At 38.2% G+C, this 12,329-nt stretch overlaps 2 protein-coding genes across 5 annotated transcripts in view; one reads left to right on the top strand and one right to left on the bottom strand.

The window, feature by feature from the left end:
* CPNE3 (copine 3) overlaps positions 1–3,036 on the top strand; it is a 28,869-nt gene extending 25,833 nt beyond the window's left edge. For all 4 annotated transcript variants that reach the window (XM_023920809.2, XM_023920807.2, XM_023920808.2 and 1 more), the window contains one exon: positions 216–3,036. In XM_023920809.2, coding sequence (XP_023776577.2) covers positions 216–326 — 111 coding nt within the window. In that variant the 3' untranslated portion in view covers positions 327–3,036. The remainder of the gene's footprint in view (positions 1–215) is intronic.
* Positions 3,037–6,120: 3,084 nt separating this feature from the next.
* CNGB3 (cyclic nucleotide gated channel subunit beta 3) overlaps positions 6,121–12,329 on the bottom strand; it is a 58,490-nt gene continuing 52,281 nt past the window's right edge. Inside the window, exons 16-18 of the mRNA XM_086883563.1 lie at positions 10,473–10,619; positions 7,462–7,642; positions 6,121–6,354 (exon numbers count right to left, since the gene is read on the bottom strand). Of these exons, the coding sequence (XP_086739689.1) occupies positions 6,121–6,354; positions 7,462–7,642; positions 10,473–10,619 (562 nt within the window). The remainder of the gene's footprint in view (positions 6,355–7,461; positions 7,643–10,472; positions 10,620–12,329) is intronic.

Raw genomic sequence — 12,329 nt, 5'->3', positions numbered from 1 at the left:
TGGCACACGACAACCGTCTGATCTGTGGTGACAGGAGTGGGAAGCTAAACCTGGCAGGGAAGCTTCCATCTGTGTGTCACACAAGGGCACTGTGTAAAGTCCTCTGTAAAATGTCAGACTTCAAGTTGGCCTTCTAGTGGAGGTGCTTATTACTTGCCTTAAAAACTTTGTTAGTAGCTGTTGGAAACTGAAGCTTGGTGTTCTTTTTTTATAAGTCTCCCAAAGAAGCTCTGGCTCAGTGTGTCCTGGCAGAAGTCCCTCAGCAAGTGGTGAACTACTTCAGCACCTACAAACTTCAACCTCCTAAGAATCCTGCTGCAAAATGAATGGGCTGAGGAGAGACTTTGTGCTTGCTTTACTTGCTGTATCTACAGAGTTTGGATCTCAAAATACTTCTGTATACATGTACACGTGCCTCTGTAATGTCTGTTAGCTTTTGCCTACAAATCACTTTGCCAAGTGTGCCTTTTAAGGGCCAAAATTGTAATGGTGTTTAGGTTTGATCTTGATTTGAGAGATAGTGCTTACCTGGATGCATTTGATTTTGAAAAGAGTGGAAAAAAGAGTTTCTATTAAGCCACTGTAACAAAATTTTGACACCGGTGTTTCATATTCAGACAAGTGCCACAGAGTATAGAGGCTCTCCTTGCACAGCTGCTTCTTGTTTGCCACTTCAGTGCCTTTGGGCAATGCCTGGGATTCAGGGCTGTGTGAACACAAGCCAAAGAAGTCATTAAAGTATACATTCTTTTATAGTATGCCTTCTCTTAAGGTAGTCTGGGAATAATGAGAGTGAATCAAGGTAAACCTCTATCATCTCAGAAGAATGCTACTGGCCTTTGAGGCTACTACTGTAAGGGGCTGTAAGATGTGTTCCAATGTGCAGTGTTCTGGAAAATGGAAATTCCAGATTTATTTTGGTAGGGGTTTTTTTTTGGGGTTTCCTGCACATAAAACAGTCATGACTATTGATCTTTATAGGGCTTTTTGTGAAGTAGGAATTCGGTTTTTAGTTTAAAAGTTTTCTCTGATTTACAACTGCATATTTTGAGGTAAAAGGAGTTCTTCAAAGTGCTACCTGTATTTACTTTTCTCATAGTTTGAATCATGCTGCTTTTCCAAGAGCCCACTAATGAAAAGTGCCTGCAAAAAAACTAATCCCTCTTTCTCAAAGAGGAAGAAAGAAAGTCAAGTGTCTCAAGCCCTAATCCTATAATCATACTGCGTTTCTCAATTTCTCATTTCAACAATTTCTGGTTTATTTACTTGGGTTGAGTTTTCCCTTCACTTTTTATACCAAGTATAAATCACGTGTTTGCTTAGTGGACAAATGAAGGTTTCTTGACCCCCAGCTGCATACTGCTTGCTGAGGATCTCTTCTGATCTTGTCACTGTGTGTAACATAAGTGGATTGAAAGGTCACATTTGTCACTTCTGGAATGCCAGTCTTGAACATTAATTTTGCAGCTTCACATTTGGTGTGGTTTAGAGTCAGACATCCAACTTATCTCATGTGGATGGTCTGGCTGTAGTATGTAAGAACAGAATGGGCTAATGCTAAGTTTAGCACACTTGGACACTCAAGATTTCACCAGGTCATAGTGTATTTGCTGCTTAGTGTGCTTTTAGTTTGTTTGGTTTTTGGGGTGGGTTTTTTTTTTTTTGTTTTGGTTTTTTGTTGTTGTTGCTGTTTGTTTGTTTATTTGTTTTAGTGGATTTTTTTTTTTACTGTATAATCCTGTCGAAAGTCTGAATTCACATCAAGGTTGATGGATGAAAGATATAATTATCGAGGTTATCTTACACAAGACATACCAAATGCTTTGTAGACAGTTGACATTTATCAATCAATCATTAATGGATATATTATCTCCACTCCATTTTTCCTGGTGGAAGGGGATCCTAAATACTATCAAGTAGTGGAATGCTAAGGAAGAGAGTTTGCCTCACGTTAAGCCAATCTCGTTCTTTTTTTAAAATGTAATACATATATTTATGTAAAAAAAATCTGTAATCATCTTATTATCAGTGTAGTGAAAATCTGTAACTACTTAATGTATAAATTACAATGAAGTGTCATTTCATGTCAGTTATGCAATTCAAAATATTGAGATCAAGGAAGTTACTATAATAAACCTAAATCACACTGCTGCAAACTGAGAGTGTATGATTTTGGAAGAGTAAACTGTTTCACAGCTACCTTCTTCACTTATGGGGAGAACTGGATGCAGTATTAATGCTTTGTCTACGTTAATTGTAGTGGATGAGTACTACTGATAGGAGTACAGGATACTACTGAAGTTCCTCTGAGCTGTCTGCCAAAAAGATAATGCTGCACCTGAGCTGTGTTACCAATTCTGTTTTTAGTTGCCATGGAAGTGCATTTAAATGTGTTAGTATGTTTTATACTAAGTTTCTGCTGCATGTAAAAGAAAACCCGTTGTTTTGTCTGTATTCTATACATAAATTCTGAATTTCTACATTATCTCTTATTAGAGAATTGCTCCCATGTTCCTCAAGATTAGGGAGTTGAATAGCATATCAACAACACCTCGTTCTCAATGTGCCCTGTTCTTTGTAAATTAAATGTTTCAAACAGGACCGTGGCAAGAACTGTATAACTTAGAGGTGTACAGCTAATGGCTGTTGAAAACTTCCAGGGTTGGCTGAAGTGATATTCTGAGTGAAGAAACGCAGCAGATGGTTAGTAAAGGAGAAGGAGAGTTACTGTGTCGTTTTGCTATTTTTTTGTTTATTTTTACATGTAAAAAATGCATTAATAGGGTGACAAAGCAAAATATTGTCCAAGTTTTGTAAAGTGAACGTGCTCATAGGTCACTGGCACCACCTTGTGATAAAAGTGATGTATGGCAGTCTTTGTCATAAGATGCTTTTTGCCATGTATTGGTCATAATATATACATATGTACAGCAGAGAGCTCACCTGTAACCAGAATTTTGTACTTTTATATGTATTTCAGTTCTGATGAAGTTAGCTGATTTATGATGCCTGTGCATTAAAATGATCATTTCAGTATACTGTTCTGTGGTGCTTTTGTATTCAGCATGCTGTGTGCAATGCTAAATGCTGCTTTTGTGCTTCCTAAAGTGAGTATGCCACGGATTTATAACAAGTGTTAAAGGGAGAGGAAAAATGCCTTTCCACTTAGTGGTTATGACTGCAGTTTATTCTTCATAAAGCATCTTATACTGTCTTCTAGCAAGAAAATGTTCTCAAGTTGGACAGCTTTAACTGTGACTGTTTCATGCCTTGTGCCACATTAGAGTTCTCCCATGCATGCTATTTCATACAATTAGTATCAGGTTTTCCTAAACTTTTTTCCCAAAATGATATCCACATCGTTAAAGAGGCATAGAGGATGGTTATTTTTAGTTTTCAAATACATTATTCTACTCTACCCTTCAGTTTCTTTACATTCAAGTGTAGCCAAGTCTGAGGGACTTGATAAGGACACTAAGAGATAGAGGAGGCAGTGTTGCAGTTGAATGTAATGCCACACAGAGACAACTGTGATACTGGAAACTGCATCTTCTAAGTGCACCAGAGTAATTAATTCTGCTTCTTCACTAGTCAAGAATCTACCAGGGTAGAAATAATTTATTACATCTTCCATCTTTACATTTCTTGTATCATTCCATCTGGTGAAAACCATACAAATAATTGCAGCTTTGATTTGTGGAGCCTTCTTGTGCCTGCCTAAGAATGGAGGAATTGTGGGAAGAGGAAAATAACACAACAATGCAAAAGTAGGACATCACAGAAAACCAGATGGATGTTATTTATGTGTGGCCACTGTCTTCTGCACTGATACTTCCCCTATTTTGTTTTGGGTTTAAGGAACTCAAGGGCTGTGCGTAACAGTAATCTTGCAGACAGAACTGTCAAACTTTTCTGCAAACCTGGGCTGTTATGAGCTGTAGCAAAGCAGCAGTTTGTGGGACGCTCTATCACTGCAGTGAAGCACTTGGTGCTGCAGTCTCAGCCTTTACTTTGTAATTTATGTCAGCGTGTGATTGATGAACTTAAATATGCCCACAGAGAAAACGTTGGAAATTACCTGGTAGCGTTTGTGTAGGCAGAAGGGAATCAGTTCTTTTCAGTGAGAGTGAGCTTTACATGTTCACATAAAAATGTTAAAATATGGGGAATATTTTCCCCCCTTCCATAATGCTTTGACAACTCTCTCTCAAAAAGAAAGGATGTGAAACTATATATTGTAATTCATAGATTATTATTATTCATAGAAGGTCTCATTCATGAAACAGTTCCACAGTATTTCTAATCTTGAGATTTTATTGAGACAGTCCTGGATGTGAAATAGATTAATATTTATGAAACAATTTAAAATTTTCTCCCTCAGTTATGATGTCCTTTTTTTGTACATATCAAATAACAAGTAGCATAAAAGTAGAGATGGTTCTCTCCTCAAAGCAGTTGAACCTTCACCTCACTGCTAATGCAGCAGAACTTTGTTTGAAAGAGAACTTTCAAAGAGATTACAATTTTGGTCACGTCAAAGGATTGTGAAATATGCAACATACGGGACTCAGTCATCCAGCTTTTACTTGGGCAAACTTCCCACTGATTCTAGTTAGGCTTCCAGTTTTGCCTGTGATTACAGAAGTTGAAAGGCTTTAAAGGACAGGCCTACAGAATGCATAGCCTGCAGGATCATATATAGCCTGAAAGTGAGCGTTTCATTTTGGCATGGTGCTGCCTTTGGTTGGTTGGTTGGTCAGCCAAGGAGCTGTGAAGTCTGCCCTTTTCACTTCTTGGTTTGGCCTCTACATAATGTCTTTTGTTTACAAAACTGTTCATCCAATGGTATCTGAAAGGAGATTGGGAGAGAGAGGAGATGCAAACCCTTGGAAGAAAATAAAGTAGTTGGGAGTTAACCTTAAAACACAGCTTCAAGCTTTTGTGTAACATTGCATCTGAGACTGATGAGTCGGTGTGAAGGTTGGCAGTGTGGGAGCTCCTGCACGGGAGGCTGTATCCCCCAGATGGGGCACTCATAAAGGATTTACTGTAGTTCACAAGTGTGATGTAGCTAAGACAAGGAACACACAGGTTTCTCTTTGCACCATTAGTCAAAGTCTATGATGCAGATGAACAACTGAGCATTGGCTGCAACGTTGCAATGCACAACCAGAAAGTGTAAATCCTGCTTTTTATAAAATAAAAAAATATTTTTTATTTATTTTTATAAAATAGCCTTTATTTTTGAAGTAGCTGGTTTAGATACCAAGATTCTTCAGACAGCTGTATCAAGTGCTTATTTTCCAGAGATGAAGAAGATGAAGAGCCCAACCCCTTGACAAGATCAAGCAAGTGAATCAGCAGCCCAAAGTTACGGGTCACCTCTGAAGGGTGAACTATCTAAGTCTTTCCCATGTTAATTTGCCAAAGACAGCTGGAGCAGATGTTTATGCTTTCAGAGGGCTGGCAGTAATTCTGTAATCTGCTTCCCTCTGGTGGATTTTGGGATTTATTTTTTGACAATGGTTTTGTTATGTTGCCCTCTATCCCAAGGTAAAACATCCCAACACACAGCACCTGCTGTCTGCTCTGTGCCACGCTGGTCACAAACCCAGGTCACCGATTAGAAATATAAGGGGAGGAGAGAGATGGATAGAGAGGAACATAAGGAACCTTAACAACAGTAGGGCAGTAGCAAGGAAAAGGATAACTATAGGAAGGCAGAGGAGAAAACAGAAAAGGCTACATACAAAAGTTGAGAGCAGACTGAACAACAGGAACAGCAGTAAGAAAGCAAGGATGAAGAGGAGAGGGAAGAGGACAAGTAGAAACAAGACAGAGTAAGAAAAAAGGGAGAGCATGGATAAAAACAAGAAACAAGTGGTCGTGAAATACAGTCTGAGCCGTAATTTCTAATACACCAAAAGTTCTCTCTTCAGTGTCAAGGTTAAGAATATAAATAATTTGTGCAGTTGTGTCAGTAGAGGAGGGCAAGAAGACGAGGAGCTGGAGTAGATTTTTCTCATGCGTTGTCTCTATATTCTATACCCAAAAGCAAAGTCTGGCCAGTCCTCTGAATATAGCAAGACAAATAGATGGAACCACACCCCAAAGCACCCTCTATTTCTTCTCTTTCTCTTTAATTTCAACTTTAAGGATCTCTCCTTCTCCTGCTCTGGGGGATGGTGTCATACTGATGATCAGAGACTCCTTACTGGTTGCTCTCTGTATAGCTGCAGGCTTAGCATCTGTCTTGGGCTTTTCCTGTTGAGCAGGGGGTGCAGAAGGGGCTGCAGGCTCCACAGGTTTCTTCTCCTCTTCTTTAGGCTTGGTCTCTGTTTCAGCTTTAGCTTCCTAGAAACAAGAAGTTTAATGTTTTCCAATACTGCAGAAGAAATTCAGGAAACAGTTCTATTCTGTACCTGCCATGGAAAGGCACAGCATGACAACTGTTTTAATGGTATGCAAGGCATGTAAATTTCTATTCAGATGCTGAAAATTGGTTTCTAAATGAAAAATGCAATTGCAGAATCAGAATATCAGTATAAAACCTAGGAAACACTTGTGGATACTCATAATACCTGCTTCTTACTAATGCAGAAGGATGAAACAGACCCAGTGTGGGGCATGGAACCCTTCCTTACATCTTGCCTTTATGTACTTATGCTAGTGGAGAAAGAAAGAGTGTTACATAAACCTTGACATACTTCACAATGCCCCCATTCCTTGGCCAAACCTATTTGCTAATAAGTTCACAAGTACATACTAAAATAAACAGTATTTCTGCTCCAATCTTATTGTTGTAGTCATTTGCTTGAGCAAAGTTCTTTATTCAACATAAATATAATCACAGCTATTTCAGCTATCAAGAAAAGAATTCTGCCAACTTTGGGTAAATACGTAGCAGTGACCAGGTTCTTATTAACATTAACATTTCTCAGAACAGAGTATAATGTGGGAATTATTTTTCATCAGTTTCAATGGTTTTCTCGTAAGTGCAAGATATTTGATATTTAATCAGTTTTAGCTGTGTGGGCTGCACTTAATATTTTGTCTTCTGGATTTTTAACAACCTGAGAGCTGACACTGAATTGGAAAGTTCGCCATGTGCCCAAGTCAGCTGGATCAGATTACTGTGTTTGGGTATTTCTGTATTTACTGTTGTTTACATAAAATTAGAAGATCAGATGCCCTTGAGGCCTTTGTAAAATCCATTTATCCTTACTTTCTTAGAGGTTTTTTTGTTTGCTTGCTTTTTTTCCTTGCTTTTGTTTTCTCTGGTCTGCTTAAAGTCCAGGCTCAGAAAGATTGAGCCAAATTTTAGAATTAGTGTTTACAGAGATTAGGAAAAGTCTCAGCTACTGGGAGTTTTTGCTGTTGATTGCAGCAAGGCTAAATTTTCATCTACTCTGTTTGCCCAAGCCCTCTCAGTAGATTCTACTCTATTTTCTGTGGCTTTACCTGAGTTTCTTGTTGTTTCTTCAGCTGCAGCAGCTTAGCAAGGCCATCTCTCCCTTTTCCTCCAAGCATTGCTTTAAACAATTTTGGAGTTTCCTGTTTCTGCCCAAAGAGACTGGCCAAGCCCCGTGGTTGTTGCACTGGTGGTCCCGGAGCAGGCTTCCCCTTCTGCTTCAGCAGCACCCTGGAAAGAAGGGGATAAGAACACACAGCAGTGCTGGGAAACCGAGCAAAGTTCCTGCAAAACTTAACTACCACATTTATGCATGAAAATCTGGTGGCTCTTACTTGGTTCCCAGGTCAAATGACAAGAGCAAAATTTGAAACAATAAAGGTTTTGCTCTAGGCTCTGGTAGAGATGGAGGAAACTTCAAATTTGGAGTTGCTTACCTGTATCCTGGAGTATAAACAAGGACTGGCTCAAATTAAGGTGTCACAAAACAGATTAAAGAGTTTTATTAGGAAAGATGAGGTGTGGAGGGGGATGGGTGCCCCATGCCTGAGGTGGAAATCTCTTATCTGGCCTTCTGAATGCAAATTCAGAGAGCATTTAGTGCTCCACTGGGACTCCAGTTGGCACTTGTGAAGGAAATACTTTACCAAACTAACTTCCAGCATGGCTCATCTCTCATAGGTCAGGTTAGACAGTGGTGCTTATTTCTGGTCCTCTGCAGTAGAGGAAGAAACCTTGATAATGTAAACACTACTGCCAATCTTGTGGCAGACTAGATTTTCACACCATTCTGTAGCTGTACTGATTTGCAGCCATAAAGACAAGAACTGAGAATGAATAACAAGGGTAAAGATCAGATGAAAGATCTGAGATAGATGGGATCAATAAAAAGCAAAGAGTTCCCATGCTAGATTACTGTTAGATTACTGTGCAGTTTTCAAGGCCGCTTTTCTCTCCTTACAAAAGCCCTGACTTAAGGCTCTTTATGAGTGAGGACTATATTCTTAGTCTGAAGTACAGTAAATCCCATAATACTATAATTTTCTCCAGCATCTTGTACTTTGGGAATTTCAGAAGTGAGGTTTTTTTTTTTTTTTTTTTTTTTTTGGTTTGTTTTTTTTATAACTTTCATTGCCATAAATTAAAAAAGCATACTTTAGCAGTTTGCATGGCTCTGTTATGCAAAAGACATACGGGGGTTGTTGTTGGGCAGGTGATAATAGAACAAATTTCTTGTTTGAATAAATCCAGTTTATTTCAAGGAGCCCTTTAAAGATGTCAGATGATCACAAAGAACTCTAGTGTAAACCTGCCAGGGCAGAGCAACTGGTAACTTGATTCCAAAATTGAACATAACCATAATCTTTATGAAAACAGTGCACAAATTTCCTCTTTGTGCCTAGTTTTGGCAGAATTTGTGGATGCCTAGACTGGTAAGCAAAATACACGGCCTCCTGCACAGGGCAGGTATTGCATATCTTTAAAATTAAACAGGATATCCTGTTTTCAGTCTGGTATCTAGAGAGGCCTTTGAATACAAATGGGAGTGCAGATACAAAAGGTGGATGATTAAGCTCCATGGCTGAGAAGGGCTGTCTGGAGGAAGCAGAATTCAATGGATGGGCAGAATATGCCTAATACGGGCAAGAAAGCAGGAGAGGCAGCCTGGGACGGAGAGACAGGAGTAACAAGGTCATACTACTGTTTAGATAGAAGCTGGAGAAAAGTCAGGAATGACTGATGCTGGGGATCATTGGTCTTTGCATTTGTTCCTCTTTTCTATCTGTTAATGCTGGTTTTGAAAATTGAGCAGTCAGCCATTCTGTGTCTGGTTTCCTTGTTCCTCAGGGGCATCATGATTCTCAAGATACTGTTATTTGACTACCAGGGCTGTTAAAACACTATGAATGCAGCCATTTGCTTCCAAGAAACAAAATGTCTCTTCTGTGCTATGCTTAGTCTTCTCTGAGGGAATTTCAAGTCTGGGACTGGCCTTCCAACCTTTGATAGCAGCTCAAGTCAACAGTTGAGATCAATAGGGGTGCTGAAGTATACTAATAATGACAAACTGTTTCAAATATTTGTACCTTTTACAAGGCAGCAAGATACTAATTTTGTCATAATTTTATGACAAAATCTGACAATACTTTGCCCTTTCAAAGCTGTGAAAATGGTGATCCTAGCAAGCTACAGCCAAAGGAAGGTGAAAAGCAGTATTGGTTTGAAATCCCATTTCAGAATGCTTTTGAACAAAATGCTCAGGTATCTAATCTGTGTAGCTTTATCTTGTTAGGCCTTACTTCAAATTCATCCCTACCTGTCACCCTGAAAACTAAAGCCTTCTGATAAAGTTTTCATAGTTTTAGTTACTTTCCCATGAAAGTTCTATAAACATAAGTTGTTTATCACATTCCTTCTAAGAAATGTCTTTTCATTGACATTTCACATGACCAGTGTGCTTGGGAAGGTGGTGACTTAATTATCCAATCCCTGGTCATTGTTGAGAAGCTATAAATACTGGAGTCAGAGAATAAATGTTGGTTCTTTCCTGTTCTAACATTCAAAAGTGTTTGTGTGAATCATTTTGCGTCCTTTAGTGACACCTACCTGCTGCTTAAGATTTTGGAAATGCATATAAGTCTGTGGATACATTGAAGCATTTCTTGGTAGAATTAATTGCAAGTGTTTTGTTGCATCTTTGAAAACCTATTCCTTAACTGATATCTGTCCTGCAGTTTCTTCCTTGATGATGTGAGTCCTGATATGTAGCTTTATCTCTTTTTTCTTTTTTACTTTTTTTTTTTTTTTTTTCTGCCTTAAAAATAATGCTATGGGCAACTACATTCAGGATTTCATTCTACTTACCACTTTTTCACAACCCTTGGGATTCCTTCCAGGACCTCATGCTTTCAACTAGAAACTACCAGGCAAATCTGACCTGAAACACCAAATGTGTTTACAACTGATACTATTTCAAGAAATAAATGCAAATCGTCTAGAAGTCACAACTGTCCATCCTGCAGCTAAATTACATGATTTAAAAACTGTTATTAGGACATACTTTGCTTTCTTCATGAGAAGTTTTTCTGAGTCAGGATAGTTCACCAAGATTTCATTGAGTGTTTTCTTGTCCAGAATGAAAAGGTTGGCAAAACCATGAGCCACCACATTGGCGGTCCTTCGATTTCCTCCACCTGCAGCTAGTAGGCTGGAATGAAAATAAACACCATAAGTCAGAGTGTTACTTGCCCTACTGAGGAATCTCTTTGCTGGTGGTTCTCCATTTCAGTCATTGTAAAACTCACTTAGGGAGCTGGCTGTTCTATCCAAAGTTCTGTGAAGGCCCTCTGCAGATGGGATTAGAAATTCCTTCTCAGGAAGGCAAACTGCCACTGTTGGTCAGGCATGTGTAGATGCTAAGGACTGTGAAAAGTTTTTCTGCATAGAGACATAGAGATACCCACAGCTCAGACTGCACTTGTTTTACTTCTCATGTGAACTTGGCATTTCCTCTGTTTTATTGCTGAAAATTATTTGTATCAGTAGTAGAGCAGAATTATTTACAGTGAATGAATTATTCTCCCCCAAGGATTTTCTTTCTGAGTGAATAACTTCTGTGGGGTTCTAGTTTTCAGTTTTCTCACATAGCACATCTCATGTTTAAATGTTGGCAAGTTGAATGATACAGTTTAGGAAGGTCTTTCAGGCTGACAGTTACAAATGTGTCTGCCAGAAAAAGAAGGCTATTTTGTTTTGAAGGTAAGGCATTAGACCAGTTTAGGTAGCAGCAGTTGGCCAGAGGGAGGATATCTAAGAAAAAATTAGATGTACAAATAAAAATAAATTGTTCATCTTGCACTAAGCAATTGAAGATACTTCACTTCTCAGCTCTGCTGGTAAGAGAATTTGCATTTTGCTCTTAGTACTAAAATTGCTCTATCACTGTAGTCAATATCTACCCCAAAATTTGTCCTTTCAAGATTTCCCAGTGAATTAATATTTTTAGAGAACATTTAGTATTATCTAAATTTAAAAGTTATTAATAAAATATGTTTGGGGCTCCAGTAAATAGGAAGTAATACCCATCTGAGGTAATAATCCAGAATATATAAATATTTGTTTCAATATTAAATATATTTATAAAACATATTTCTAACTATTGAATCATATAGATAATATATTTAATTTATAAAGGACAGTAGGAGACCTCTGTAACTGTGTGTGCAAGGCTAGTTTTACTTGCCCACAGAGTGTTTTTCTGTAACTCAAGACAGCAATCAATACATGAACTGAAGCTGAAAATGCAGTTTATTGTCTTCTTTTTAAACAATTCTGTACGATTCATCAGGTAGAATAAAACTCTTTGTGCAGTAGGAAAAGCTGCTAAAGAAAATTGCAAACACCTTTTGAGCTCTGATGAATCACTTCTCAACAAGTCATTGAACAATCATTTTTAGGCCTTCCTAACAGAAAGCTCATTTTATCAAGGTAGATGAGGACTAAAGAGATCAGATTTTTCATTATGGTGATGATGTGAGGTGAATTTTACAAGTAAGGCAGTCTTTGCTCGAACAGAATCATATTTGACTAAGGACAGTGTTACGTATTTCAGCATTCAATCTGCTTTAGTTAGTGTATGAAGTGTTATATGACTATTTTTTTAAAACATACATTTGCCTTGCAGTGGTTCTTGTAATGTAATATTTATATTAATCACAAAATTTGCTTTTTTACCTAACATTTTTTACTCCAGTTGTGAGCCTGAAATGCTGTAATATTAGTAGAAGTTGATAACCTTAGAATTCTTATGCTAGCAAGTTCAATTTCAAGCTATAAATTTGTCAAGGTGATGACTCAGTTTATCTTTTGTTTTTGTAGCTGATCTCTGTAGGAAGCTGCTGTAAATAGAAATTGGGGA

Source organism: Cyanistes caeruleus, chromosome 1 (assembly GCF_971803275.1).
Source record: "Cyanistes caeruleus chromosome 1, bCyaCae1.hap1.1, whole genome shotgun sequence".
Lineage (NCBI taxonomy): Eukaryota > Metazoa > Chordata > Aves > Passeriformes > Paridae > Cyanistes > Cyanistes caeruleus.
Note: the sequence above shows the minus strand (reverse complement) of the source record. Positions and strands in the feature narration are given on the sequence as shown.